The sequence below is a fragment of the Chinchilla lanigera genome, unplaced genomic scaffold, assembly GCF_000276665.1.
Source record: "Chinchilla lanigera isolate Chin_1 unplaced genomic scaffold, ChiLan1.0 scaffold00005, whole genome shotgun sequence".
Classification (NCBI taxonomy): Eukaryota; Metazoa; Chordata; class Mammalia; order Rodentia; family Chinchillidae; genus Chinchilla; species Chinchilla lanigera.
In genome coordinates, this window is record NW_004955406.1 from 38,484,086 (window position 1) to 38,498,675 (window position 14,590).

At 38.2% G+C, this 14,590-nt stretch overlaps 1 protein-coding gene across 12 annotated transcripts in view; it reads left to right on the plus strand.

The window, feature by feature from the left end:
• Ppp1r12b (protein phosphatase 1, regulatory subunit 12B) overlaps positions 1-14,590 on the plus strand; it is a 231,207-nt gene that overhangs the window by 78,789 nt on the left and 137,828 nt on the right. For 8 of the 12 annotated variants that reach the window (XR_259520.2, XR_001236901.1, XR_001236900.1 and 5 more), the window contains exons 9-13: positions 2,720-2,832; positions 5,858-6,061; positions 7,581-7,663; positions 8,861-8,986; positions 11,540-11,722. Coding sequence is in view for 8 of the 12 variants with exons in the window: in XM_013522389.1 (XP_013377843.1) it covers positions 2,720-2,832; positions 5,858-6,061; positions 7,581-7,663; positions 8,861-8,986; positions 11,540-11,722 (709 nt within the window). In the remaining 4 variants the exon portion in view is untranslated. Of the gene's footprint in view, positions 1-2,719; positions 2,833-5,857; positions 6,062-7,580; positions 7,664-8,860; positions 8,987-9,512; positions 9,554-11,539; positions 11,723-14,590 lie in introns of those variants that run through there. The other 4 variants (XM_005375218.2, XM_013522381.1, XM_005375220.2 and 1 more) reach the window with 3 other exon arrangements.

The window sequence follows — 14,590 nt, forward strand, 5'->3', positions numbered from 1 at the left end:
TTTTTTTAATTTTCTGCTTCTTAGTATTTGAATAATTTCTGCTTTTTCTCATTCATTTGCTCTTCCTCCACTGGCAAGTTGTGGAAGCATATGTGTGTTGTTCATCATTTTATATGCCATAGTCCTAGCACAAGGCCTCTATATGGTAGGTGCTGAGTAAACTGGAAAAGTGCAAGGAAATGGGTTATACCTTAACCTTTCCAGATGTTGCCTGTCACAATCTGTGTACTAAGCACATATTTGTTGGGTATATTTATCTCATTTTTAAAGATTCGCAGATACAACCTCATAAAATGGATAGTTTTCATATTTCTTACATATAAATTTTATAGTAAAGAATATGAATTATATTTTGAAGTCAATGTAAGCATTTTGATTTAGAATTTCTGTTTAAAATATTTTGTGTATCAGTTATCTACTGCTGCATAATCATCCATCCTCAAACTTGGTGGCTTGAAATAACTCCTTATGTGCACCCAATTCTATAGATTGATAATTTGGGGAGACATTAGCTGGATGGCTTGTGTTTCTCCTCATGGCAATACTGGGCTCATCCATGTTTGCATGGTCACTTGGTAAATCAGGTGAAGGGATGGCTGGAACCAGATGGCATTACTCACCTGCTGGTGGCTAGCTAGGATGTTTAGGGCAAGTGGGCTGTGTGTCTTCTATCATCAAGTAGGCTAGTGGCTGTTACTTCAAGTGGCAGCTGGAATCCAGAAACAGAGAAGGCAAATCTCAGTGTACAAGCACTTTCCAAGCCTCTAGTTGTATCACATATACTAATGGACCAGTGGCAATAGCAAGTTACCAGGCCAAGCCCAGAGTCATTATGAAAAGACACTTCTTAAAGGTATAGATTCAGGGAGGTGTGATTTGTCGAGAGCTATCATTGTAATAATCTACCACATTTGGATAGTAAGCTCGATTTCTTGAAGCTACAGATATTCCAACAATATTTCAAGAATCCCTTGAATATTCATAATAACCACAAAAATATAACAACAATAACACAAGGGACGTGTTGTAGCCCGTGAGCTATGCAAATTTAAAAACATCTCTAATTTTTATAAAAATTTTGTGGATTGACAACTGGTGGTCAATTTGTAACACCCATCTGAACTGAGTCAGCATGGTGCTGGGTGTAGAAGGCCCACCTGAGGATTGTTGCCAGCAGTGTAAAAGCAGAACTGCGGGGGAAGAGGGTGTGCTGTTGATTCTCCTGGAGAAGCGTGTTACACTGGCTTTCCTGATATGAACTCTGCTGTCGTCATCATCAGAGGAGCTCGGGTGCTCGTTGTTCCTGAAGATGGCTGCAGTTCTCTTTGGAGGAGCTCTGTTCCTTACTTTGAGTGTCGCTTCCTTGCTCCAATGCAGATCCCTCAGCCTGCTGGCACAGATCCTTCATCCCACTGGCACAGACTTTCTAGCTTCCACCACTGACTGAGCCTTTCCAGTGCAGATCCTTGATACAGACTTCCATAAGACGTTGTGGGCTCTAGGCCTCCAATTGGACTAGTGGAGGACATTGCCATGGGATGCAGGCCCTCAGCTGGATTCTTTGGGTCTCCGGTGTGTGAACAGATTTCCCACTCTCTTTTACGTTTGACCTTCTGGGTGAACATTATAAAATAATCCTGTAAATTGTGTGTCCTATATTAAATCTTTTCTCTTGTAAACCCTGATCACAACAGATTCTCATAAGGCAAGAATTAAAACCTCTGATTAATATGTGAGAATAAGTGTTCAAATGTGATACATATCTTGCCCAGCATCACACACAATGTGGCTTAAAATTGTCACATAACTCATGGATAACTCTAGGGCTCTGATTCCCGAGTACATAGACCAGAACCAGTACCCAGTATGTGCAAGCACTGTGTTAGTTCCTTAGTATGCAATAATACGTAAAATAGACAGCTTTCTGATTGGTGACCCCACTGAGTTGGATGACTCCTCTTTATGTTATGTGACTTTGGTTTGGCTCTGTAATTTAACCTGCATCCTTTATAAACTTTACTGCCTTTATTTCCTATTGTAACCCCGAGAATTCTCATTATTTTTGGAATATGCTAGCCCCATCACTGACCAATAGAGTATGTATTTTGATTTCTAAGCCATTATCCATGTCCTTTCTTCCTCTTCACCTGCCAATCGGTGTTTTCTTGCATCTGCCTCCATGGTTTTATTTTTCTGGCAAACACTGACTGTGTAGCGGCTCTCCTTATTGTTTCCTACCTCAGAGGATCTACCTCTTTTCTGAAATCTTACAGCACTTGTTGACTCGAATCAACCAACTCAATACCTGAATAATATATGATTATGTGTTATTATTACAGTGTGTCTTACCTCTTTCTCTTAATTGTAATTACCATGAAAGCAAGGTCTATCTTCTTTTTTCTGTAATTCTTGCCCAGCTCTTCTAAAACACAGAATGGATTCTTCATAAGTACTTACTAATGAATTTTTCTATATAAGTAATAATATAGAGACAGTTTTCTGTTTTCATCTGAAAATTGGATTTGGGGTCTACCAAGGGAAAATTGTTGATATGATTTTCTTCTGCCCACAGTAGCTAGAGTTCATCCTAGTTTGAGTGAAGGTATTACATGGCCCTGATAATCTGTTTTGATAGTGAGAAAACCTTTTCTTTTAGCTGTAAAAGACACGATACACAAAAGTAAGATTTTCATACTTATTATTTCTCTTGTCTTAACAGATAAAAAGCCTGAAGCCATTGTCAATCATTCCAATTCTGAAAGCAAGAGTAGTAGCACAGAGCAGATATCAGCGCCAGCTCAGAATACCTTCTCTGCCTCTTCTGCTAGGAGAGTGAGTACTCTGGAATTAATTTGGGTATTATATTTCCCCCTAGTGCAATAACACATTTGGAAAGGCCTCAATGATACCTTCTTGTAAAACAATAAAGATATATTTTTGACTGTCTTAGTTTTTCCCTAACAAAATACCACATACTGTGCATCCAGTTCTGGAGGCTGGGAAGTCCCAGATACATTTACTGGTGGGTTCAGTTCCTTGCAAAGGCTCTTTTTCTGGCTTGAAGAGGGCACCTTCTTGTTGCATTTTGCCATGGTAGAGAGAGATGGAGCTCTGGTGCATCTTCCTCTTCTTGGTACCAGACTTGTTGGATTAGTGTCCCACCCTGTGGACCTTGCTAACCTCATAACCTAGCTCCTCATAGGCCCCTTCTCCAAATTAAGTCACAATATGGGTTACAGCTCCAATGTCTGAGTTTTGGAGGGGCACAGATATTCCATAATATTGCTCCCTAAAGCTTATAAACCATCAATAATTATTTGGCCACCAAAGTGCAGTATAAATAATTTAGCCACAAATGTGTGAAGACCACATAGGGTAGCATAGTCTGGACCATAGAAATTTTGTCATTTGTCTGTTTTCCTTATTTCTGAGGTTAAGATAACTAGGTGTAAAGTTTAGACTGATCTAGGAAGATATACAGAATCTAGATTTGTTTTGATGACTAATTTCCTCTTTCAACTTATTAAAACTTTACTTTCATGAGTAAAGTCTTTATGCTTTGATGGGAAGAGGGCAGAAATAGAAAGAACTTATTCAAATACCAGAGACATGTCCTGCTCCAACTTTAAAAAAAATATTTTTAAAGAGAATAAAAAATAATAAAAAAAAATACAGAATTTCACTAAACAAGATAAGAATTCAACAGTAGTTATATTACATATTGTTGTCTTCAAATTACTTGTTCAGATTACTGGATATAAGCATGCAAAATTGGTCAAAGAAGAATTAAAAAGAAGAAAACAATTTAAGCATTAACTGTTCCTTTTAATAGACCAGTAGAAATCAGCTATACAATTGTCCCAGCTATCCTGTGTATATACATATATATTTTTTCCCTTTCTTCTTCATTTTCTCCTTTCCCTCATCCTAGTTGTTCCTTCACTTTGAGCCATTTCTTTCCCTTTTACAGTCACTATTGTAGCTTTCAGATTTTATTTACTCTTTCAGGTTCTTACACTAGGGAGACAATACGGTATTAACACATGTGAATCTGATTTATTTCACTTAAGAGTAGTCTCTAGTTGGTCCATTTATTGCTTCAGCTTTGTGCAGGCCTCTGAGAACCTGTAGGCCAGCAAGACCAAGTTGAATGGTGACTCTGGCTCCTCAAAGTGTAAAATTAGTCTCGAGGTTAAAAATAGATCTGAATTCTTTGAAATGAAGTTGTTGAAAAGTGCACTAATTTTAGAGATGTTAAATTTTAGAGATATTAACTTGATCTTCTAAGTTCCTCATGAATTAGAAAGATAGGCTAATAGAATCCTTGTGGAAATGAGGGACCAAGGCCCAGTTACTTATTTATTCCTAGAAGCATTATTGTAAATCATTGAGCAGATTTCAGGTAGACTGCAGTCTTGCTTGATGTTTAGTCATTTTCTTGGACCTCATATACTGCCACTACTTTCAGATGTGACCAGACTTCCTATTTTTTAAAAACATACTAAATTAAAAAAACACACACACAGTAATTATTCTACTTTGCCAGAATAATACTGGGAAAGAGGAAAAGATTCCTCTTGGATCAGGTATCTTGTAAAAGGGAAGGAGCACGTAAGTATCTATATTCTGATGCTTGAAGAGAAAAAAGTCTGAGTTGGAGAGAGTGACTTAATACTTTATAGCACTTTCACTGTACCAGGCAGAGGAGATGCCTGGTATTGGGAGAACAACTGAAACCTTCTTGCAAAGGTCCCCATACCCTATGAAGGGGCTGTTTGTTGGTTGGTGTTTCAAAAACCAATTATACCCCAAAGTGGTCCTTGGGCTAAAGCTAGTTTATGATGTTTCCCTGGTTTATAATTAAAGACAATGTAAGCTAGCTAGCTTCCGTTCTCTCTCTCTCCCCTTCTCCTGTCAGGTAGGAGCACCTCTTTCTCCCTCTCTTTATTTCCTTCTCTCCCTCCCTCCCTCATTCATTCATTCATTCTTTCTCTTTTTTTGCTGTGCTGGGGATTTAACCCAGGGCCTTGCACAAGCTAGGCAAGTGCTCTACCACTATGCTACACCCCCACCCCTGAAGGGTTTTTTTCTGGTATTATTCTTTGTTCTTTTTAATGGAATGACTGATGGTATGATGTTCATCTTTTTTTGACAATGTTCTCTCTAGCCATGATAAAAAAAGATGACCTTGACTTCTAAATTTTTTTAAGTTTTGTGCTCAGTGAAATCTAAAGGTCTTGGAACTACTGCTCAACATCAAATAAGTTACTTTTGAGATTAGATAGTTACAGTTTGTATGGAGTGGCCTACAATCTTTTTTATTAGCATTGACTGAAATCAACTTATCACATATAATACCTTCAAACATATTTATATATTAGCTTATCTTGTTTTCTCAGATTCCACATATTCCAGGGAGGAATTAAGCTCATTAATACCAATTTACAGATGAGCATGTTGAGATCTAGAGAAGCAAAGTATCTTATTTCCAGTTACCCAGTAAGGCAGGAGAAGATATCTCTCCAGAACACAGTTTGTAGTGCTCCAGGTCAGTACTAGCTGAATAAGGAGAGCAAATAGCATTTTATTTCTCAGAGCAAGCCTGTCAGATAGGAGCACTGTGAAAAGAATCTGAGGCTGTTTCTGGCTTAGGGAGAAAGAGACCCTTGGGGAGTGATTAGGGCCTGCCAGGTGGGGAGGACATATTGACAGAAAGCCTGCTGTGGTTTTATTCTTTTGGTACTGCCTTTTATGTTGCCTCACTAAACCTGGTTAAGTGTGGAAAAGGCACCTAGGCTGAAACAGAATGAGTCATTAGGGTTCTTCTTTCTCTTCTTCTTTGCTTCTCCCATCTTAGTTCTCCTCCAGCCTTTTTAACAAGCCAGAAGAGGCCAAAGATGAATCTCCTTCTTCATGGAGATTGGGTCTCAGAAAAACTGGCAGCCACAACATGCTGAGTGAAGTGGCCAATTCCAGGGATGCTTTAAGGGACCGAAGCACCTCCATCTACCGCTCCTCTTCAAGCCCTCGGATCTCTGCTCTACTGGACAACAAAGATAAGGTGTAGTTTGAGTGGGATGTGGGGAAAAGCCAAAACAGTTTTGTTCCATTGTCTTAGTTACTTTTCTTGTTGCTGAGACAAAATACTCAATAACCAAAGTTAAAGGAGGAAAGGTTTATTTAGCTCACAATTTGTAGAGGTTTCAGTCCATAGTTGGCTGGCTCCAAGGCAGGGCAGCCTGGCAGAGAAGCAATGAGACTTCCTTCTTCCTTCTCTTTTTATTCCATCCAGGCTACAAATCTATCGGTTGGTGCCACCCACCCGCAGGGTGGGTCTTCCCTCTTCAGTAAGTCCATCATCCACACATGATCCAGTTACCCCTAAAGCCCCATCTGTGAGCACGTGAGGCCTTGGGGAGACATCTAAATAAAAACCACAACATTTGTGAAAGCTCAGTCTTGGCAACAAATAAAGTATTTTTTAGTCCCTAAGTTTACTGTGGAACTACAAAGGTTTTAAAGGCACATTGATAACTTAATCAAGTAGTTACTTGCTTGGCCAAAACAGAAAAAAAGCTTTAAATATGCGTTTCCTAAATATACCATGAGGTTTACCTTATGTTCAGTTGTATTTAACCTCTTACAACAGCAGATACGAAAAAATTGGATGTGGTCCAATCATTCTTTTGAACCAATCACAGAAATTTCTTCCTTTGATGTTTAGAAGCAAAGTTTCTTAGTTGGGCTTTGTATCCTAATGAAGCTCAGGCACATTAGCATTTAAAGATTTTAAACTTTTGATTGTTTTATTCATAGAAGCACAATCACAAATGGTTCATCCATGTATTCATTTGGTTTTAGACTTTGTGAGGCTTGCATGGTGATCTTCTCTGGGTCAGGTCTCCCATGTCATATGCCTCTTGTTCTATCTTTTAAAATAATTTTTATTAGTATATATTTGTAGTACATAATGATTACATTCATCAGGGTCTTGCTCTACCTGGCATTTCTCAAGACTACTGGAAGAAATGAGGCTTATTAGTTGGGTTAATACTGCAGCATATTTATTGTGCATGTCCCAAAGGAAGCTGCATTTCAAGAAAAGATGCTGGAGACTAAATCAGGCTAATTTCATAAAGAACATTAGAGTAGAGCCCTCTGTAGCTTTTCAAAAGCTCCTCCTCTTTCTTGGCAGGGCTGCTTTTTTTTATTGTTGATGTTGTGACAGGGTCTCACTCCGTAGCCCAGACTGGTCTCAAACTCATGGCAATCCTCCTGCCACAGCTTCCCAAGTGCTGGGATTACAGGTGTGCTCCACTGTGGGGTTGCTGCTTTGTGTAATTTGTGCACTTTTCTTTATTGGATCATCTGACTTTCCCCATGAGAATTATTTCTCTTCATGGGGAGATTTAATGGAGAAAAATTAGGAATAAGCTTTTGAAATAATATTTTGTAATATGACTCTAAATAGGATTAGTGTTGAGTCCAGATATAATATTATTGTGGGTGCATTATGTCCTGCTTCTTTACCCAAAATGACATATGCTGTGTCACTAGGTTTACTTACTTTTATTTTGCAGGAAAGAGAAAATAAGAGCTATTTTAGTTCACTAGCTCCCCGGCGGCTCAGTAGCACAAGTGACATTGAAGAAAAGGAGAACAGGTAATCCTAATACAAACTAAAGATGCTCCTTTTAGCTCTTCTGACGTAGTGATATCCTGGCCAGGCCCCTCTGACCTTTTCCCTAGGTGTCCTTAGCACATTATGAATTTTGTGTTCCTTTTGCTTAGAATACATCTCCCTACCATGACTCTTGCTTTCCAGTTCTTCATCTATCAAATTCCGACTTAGATATCATGGCCTTTGAAATGTCTTCCTGGACCCTTGCAAGTGTGGGTTAATTTTAGTCCACAGGAGGCTCAGTAAAGGAAGGATCTGTCTGTGTGGTTTCTCAAGGACTTCTACTCCCTAGCACGCTATCTACCGGGTATATAATATGTTCATAGTCAATGTGTATACCTGAATTGATCAACTTCTTATTTGTAAGTAGGTAAAATTTAAAGCTTTCTTTAGTTAAAATGAATATAGAGATTGTGAAGTATTGGTGCATCTCAGGGCACAGCCTAATCTAGAACCTTCCTTCTTGAGGTTGGTTTTCCAGCCTGCCATCTTGCCAGCAAGTGGCAACATGGTAGAACCACAGTACCTCAGGTCCATTCTTAGAACTGCTGATTCGGAGGCTGCATTTCAACAAAATTTCCTAGGTGATTCAAGTATGTTAAAGTTTGAGAAGGATAGTTCGAGAAAACCTTGTGGAGCCTGGAGACCCATGATCGTCTAGCAAAGACCCTAAGTTATCAGTTGTGGTTCTGACATTCTACTACTGCCCCTTCCTGGATGCCTTCTCATTTATAATGCTAAATAGGCTCCAAGTAAGTCCTCCTCACGTTTCCCCTTCTGTAATAACCTCTTCACCTGGTGACAGTTTTCTGAATCTCTCTCATCGACCCTTTCTCTACTTATGAGCAACCTACCACTGGGGACTGATTACAGGGTGATTTTAAAATAAGGAACAAAAGTAACTTCTCAGTACAGAAGGGTAAAGGCATTGATATGAGAAATTTGGTACCTGTTGAAATTAGTTGGCTTTGAAGTTGATAAAAGAAAGCAGATAATAATATTATCCTCTATTTATACAAAAAATATGTATATAAAACATACAGTCACTCAAAAGATATATCTGTTTCTTTAACCATGTTACAATTTGCTACTGGCTGTTTTTTTCCTGCTTGTATTATATTATGAACAAAGTGAGTAGTGGAAATCGATGTTTTGTTTGTTTTCCTTCACCCTGTACAGAGAGTCAGCTGTGAATCTGGTGAGGAGTGGCTCTTACACCCGGCAGCTGTGGAGGGATGAAACAAAGGGAGGTGAAGCCCCACAGACAGCGGCTCCTTCCACTTATGTGTCAACCTACTTGAAAAGGTACCAGGTGCAGAGGGGTGGGAGATCATTTTCCTTCACTCCGGCCATGGGAATCTGGGTAATAATTGCATGCCTTTTAATATCTAATTAGCACCACACAAATGAATCAACAAATGAATTGGTGTTAGATTTGGAATTAACATCTTGACTAATTTAAAATTAAACTTAATTTGTTCTTTCAATAACTGAATTAAAGTAATCTAATTCCAAATTCTCACCAAAGACCTGACTTTATACTCCATCCTGTCAGTCCTATTAAAATCTTCAATCAGAAGTGACTTCTAGTAATCTCTGGGCACGACTGAACTTAAAACACCCTTGTCCAAGTAGCTGGCTATCCTTTTACTAAAACTACAGTAGTTCCCATCTCAAAACTTTATAGTTTTGTGGGAGGAAGGGAGGGACACTGTAGGGTGGTAAGGGATGGGAAATGGGAATAGTTTTCTGTTGCATTAAATACATTTCAATTGAAGCCTATTAATTTAGGGACTTGAGTTTTTTTTTTTATGACTTTAATGGCCCTCAGATCCATCAAGATGTGAAACTCGCAAGTGTGATGCAGAGAAGGTACATGGGTTTCCTTCTTTTCTCATCTATATTCCCTTTTCTGCAGTTATTTTCTTTGCCATGTACTACCCAGCAAACAAAGCACCTTTGCCAGAACCATTAAGCTACAAGATATACATAATGTTTTAGTTAGAACTTTGCTGCTGATGTGGAAGAATCTATTTTTCATTGCTTACTTTCAATTCTTTCTTCACTTCCATTTAACCCCTCTAAACTGCCCTTCCTGTCCTCCATCATTAGGTTTTCTCGATGACTGGTTGGCTACCTTAGAAGCAGACCTTGGCTGTAGACTGTGTGAACAGATTAACTATTTAGCATCAAAACTTACTTCCACTTGACAGGAAGACTCTTGTCAAATAGTTAATGTTTGAACGTGGGAAAGAATAAGCTATAAAAGAAACAAGTACTGGGGCTGGGGATTTAGCTCAGCGGCACAGCGCCTGCCTGGCAAGTGCAAGGTCGTGAGTTCGATTCCCGGTACCGAAAACAAACAAACAAACAAACCAAAAAGAAACAAGTACTATTGCCTTTTAATGTTTTTCAGTTCTACAAGTATATCCTGTAAGAAAGGGCTCAATTTTGAAAGTAGACAAGTAAGTTCAGTGATCTCACTGGCTCTTCATTATACAAACAAGATGCTTTTGGCTTTATGAAGCTATCAACTATTTGTCTTAAAGGCAAAGTATTTGGTTTACCTAGATATATTACTGTTCTTTACAGTGGAGTCTAAGACAAGAAAACAGTATTCTAGATCTAGGGAAGAGAAAGCTGCCATTTAATTTCCAGGCATGGAGTTATTTTGTGGTGAAGCAGTTGATTTTCATGACCCAAACTGTTAACAAATGAGTTGAGGGGCATTTGGTTTGATAAATGTAGTTTGATAAAGTTATGGTAAAGAAAGCAAGGAAGGACTCCTCTATTAAGAGTGGAAGGTGTGCTTAATTATGTGAGCACTTTTAGGGGAAATAATCTACAATTCGTTTCAAACCTAGGATTCCCAAAGTTCATCTTCTATAACCCGCAGGTATGTTTTGATTTTATAAAATCCTATCCTATGATCTTTTCAAGAAGAAAAATTGTATGCTGTCATCTTTTTTAAAACAGAAAGTGCAAATAGGACTTTGTTTTTCCCCAACTGTGCCAAACCCTGGTGTACCTTCTATTTTCTGTCATCTCTTACCTGTAAGCAGGTAAGGAATTCATTTCAAATGGCCCAATAAAGTACCTCTTTCCCAGAAAAGGCTTTGGAGTTTGTTTTGATCACCCCCTTCAAGTATCTCATTACTATGATAGGAAGTAATTTTTAAAAATTGAGCTCAAAATTTTTGCTGAAGTTGAGGTGGTTCTTATCTGTCTTCAGTTGAAACAAAGAAAAGTTGCCTTTTATTGCCCATTACAACATTGCCTTCTAGACTTAAAGCTTTACGTACTCCCAAAGGCACTTTTTGCTTTAAGCTAAATAACTGTGTCCAGTACCTAGAGTCATTATTTCACAGAGCTTCTTGACTCTTCTCTACTTCTTAATTTTAAATCTCTAAAATCGCTCCAAATTCTTTGTTCTTACTTTGGCTTTTGCAGTGCTGCTTCTGTATCAAGGAGACATTTGGGGTTGCATGTTCTTTTGCCTTGGCTCGTTGGGATTTATTGTTTTCTAATAGAACTATTCTATTTTCTATCATTTCCCTTTCTTGGTTTCTACCTTACCGTATATTCTACTTTCCTGATTTCTCTTGTTAAATATCATCTCTCCTCCTTTCCTTCTTTGGGTGATTAACCAAAAGATCATCCTTCAAAGAGGATGGATGATTGCCTACTTACTACCAGTGACCCACCTCCAGCTGGAGTTGATCACCCCATTTCCCAGTCATCATACCTTCTCTTTGATCTACATCCCTTTTAAGTGCACAATCTGGGTGGGCAGGTGGTACTGGGAAATGGTGAGTAAACAGCGTGTCCTGAAGAAAGTGACTGTGTGCTGTTTTGCAGTGCTTCATTTGGTAGAAGTAGTGACCCCTCAAGTCCCTACATTTCAGCCAATCGCAATTCATCTCCTGCTACCTCACCCATTACCATTGGTTCATCTACCTCTCGGTGCAGCCAGTGGCAACCTGCCTCTTCTTGCTCTGCACCAATCAGTGCAAACACTACTGCATCAGTACAACATGGCAGGTAAGGCTTCTTGGAGCCATTTGAGTTGCATTCATCAAAGTTAATGCCGCTGGGATTATAATGCCTATGGGTTCAGGATTTGAACCAAAGAGGTTTTGTCACTGTAGAACCTAGTTTGAATTCCTGTGAAAATGTCCCGTAAGTTAATGAAGGTGCTTTTGTTTTAGCTTTCATTAGTCAACAATTACTTACTGAATAACGAGGAATGTGTATCATTGTACTTGGTGTTCAAGGGTCAACTTATCATTGCTGCTTTCATCTCCTTAACATGCTTACTGGTTGTGATAACTAGAGGTCAAACCTGTTGTACAAAACTAAATATTAAAAATACTTCTGTAATTTACTTATATTAATTTTCTACTGATTATAAGTAGAAATCTCATGTATTTAGTCATTTTGGAAGTTGGCATAGAGACCCAAATTGCAAGGAAAACTAACTTACGTTCCAAAAGCCTTTTACACCTTTCTGCCAATGAAAATGTTTTTCTGGGAACACTGTGGGAAGGGAAAGATTTGTGTTTGTCTGACCTGTGTTCTGGGAGCAGAATCTGCTTGGTTCCTAGTTCATCTGAGGGCAGTATAGGCAGAGTCTTATTGTGAAAGTACAGCAAGATTTTAACTGCAGTTTTAACTGGTTTTTAATCCTTTTTGTCTGTTCAGAGGCCTTTTTGCTTTTTGGGGTATGGCTTTTGTGGATCCTGTCCCTACAGTTGACACAAAGAAAATGAAGAAAATGTTTATAATGATAGTATTGGTGCAAGAACACCAGTTATGGTGGTATTTGAGTGATATTTGTCCGTCTACTAGATTTCTTCCCTAAATCAAATAGGATCATTAATTTGTCCAGGAAGGACAGGTTTGTGATGGATTATTATTAATAACACTGTATAATTATGTAGAAATTAATTATATTCTTATAATCCAGTCACTTTGGAGAAAGGACAGATTATTAGGTAGAAGTTTACTCGGTCCATATGTTGATTGAGCTGCACAAATGTAAATGTTAGCATCATAGATGAAGAAACAAAAACAGAGGAGTTCTTGATTAACTGCTAAGAGCTGAAACTGGGTAAAAATAAAATACAGCTCTCATTTATTGAATCCTGTTATGTGACAGGCCCTGGGTTAGGTACTAGACAGAAATTACACTGGGGTTTGGGTTACTTATGTGTAATAGTAAATCCACATAAGATAAACAATTTTATTTTTTTATTACACCTAAAAGTTCAGAAATAGTGCTACAAAATAGCTCCAAAGTCATTAAAGGATCCAGGTTTTATCAGTTTTTCTGCTCTGTAATCTTTATATTAGGGCTTTTATTTCATGGTCCAAAATAACTGCTGTAGCTCTAGCCATTCAGGCTGCATTCTAGGCAGGAAGCACAAGCAAGGGAAGAGCAGGCAAAAAGGGAGCGCCTGTGAACTGAGAATTTTCTCAGGAGTGCTAGTTTCCCATTATTCATCTTTTTTGGATACTGCCAGCATTCTGGGAGACTTTGGGAGTATGGATTTTTAATAGGTACACCGTTACCCTCAGTAATGCAGAGATTTTGTTAGTAAGGAAGAAAGGGACTATAGATATGGGGTAGGCAATTAGCTGCTTCAGATACATGTATATTACTTACAGTCTCAGAAAGAGCTCCCTAGGATATGAAATATTACTCTTACAGATGAGGAAACTGAGACCCAAAGCCTACTCACTAGCCCAAGATCACTTCTAATGAGGAATAGGCAGGATTGAATCCAGATTTGGCCATTTAGGCTTTTACCTATTTTGGCACTACTTTGTTTCTACTGGATTTATATTCTATTCTAAGCATTATGTTAGGTGTTCTATGTACATTACTTAATTTTCATAAGAACCCTGAATGTTAGGATATTGTTACCCTTATTTTAGAGATAAAGAGATTAGAGAGTTAAATTGGCTTAAATTTAATTCCAAGTGGTCCCACATTTATCTACTCCATTATACAGCCTCTGATCCCTGCTCTGGAGTTTGTACTGTTTTGCTCCTAACAATCTGCTTGTAAAATCATAGTACATTTCAGGCTAGGAAACACAGCTCAATAGTAGAGCACTTGGCTAGCAAGTAGGAGGCCTTGAGTTTGATCTCTACTGCATAGTAAAAAGAAATTATACCGCATTTCAAAATAATAGTAAAAACCCTATTGTAAAATAAAACAAAACCTAAAACCTCTGGCATTTCAACAGCTTAAGAAATTGTAGACAGGCGAAAATGTTATTAAACTAAAACATTTTTTTCAGGTAAGCCTTTAGCATAAAAGTTCTTGTTTTTGTTTTATTTTGTTTTTTGAGTTGAGGTCTTCCATTTTTGCTTGGATGGCCTCAAATTCTTGGGTTCAGCCTTCTGAGTAGCTGACATTACAGGCATACCTTGGAATGACCTCAAACTCATGGTGATCCTCCTGCCTCTCAAGTGCTGGGATTACAGATGTGCACCACTATCCCCCGCTTGGATAATTTTTGATAGCTATGTTTCTGGGTAATTTTATTAGTATTTCCTATAGACTAAAAATCCTGAGAAATTATTTCCCTTCAGTTTTTACATTAGAAAACAAATGTAAAATTTCACATTCTCAGTGCTTCTGGAGAAGTAGCTTGTATGGTATGGATACCACTTCATCTTTAAAAGTATTCCAATTTCATAGTGTGTCTAGGTATTATATTTGGATTTTATGATCTGATTATTTCTTTTATGCTTATTCTTATTGTTTGGAAACCAGTTTGCAGCTACTTGCACATATTTCTGGTAATAACTGTCAGGTGCAAAACAGATTTTTAACATTCATGCTTTTCATTGCTTTTCCCATCTCTGAATACTGTATCAATTTTGGATCTCTGTTACCCC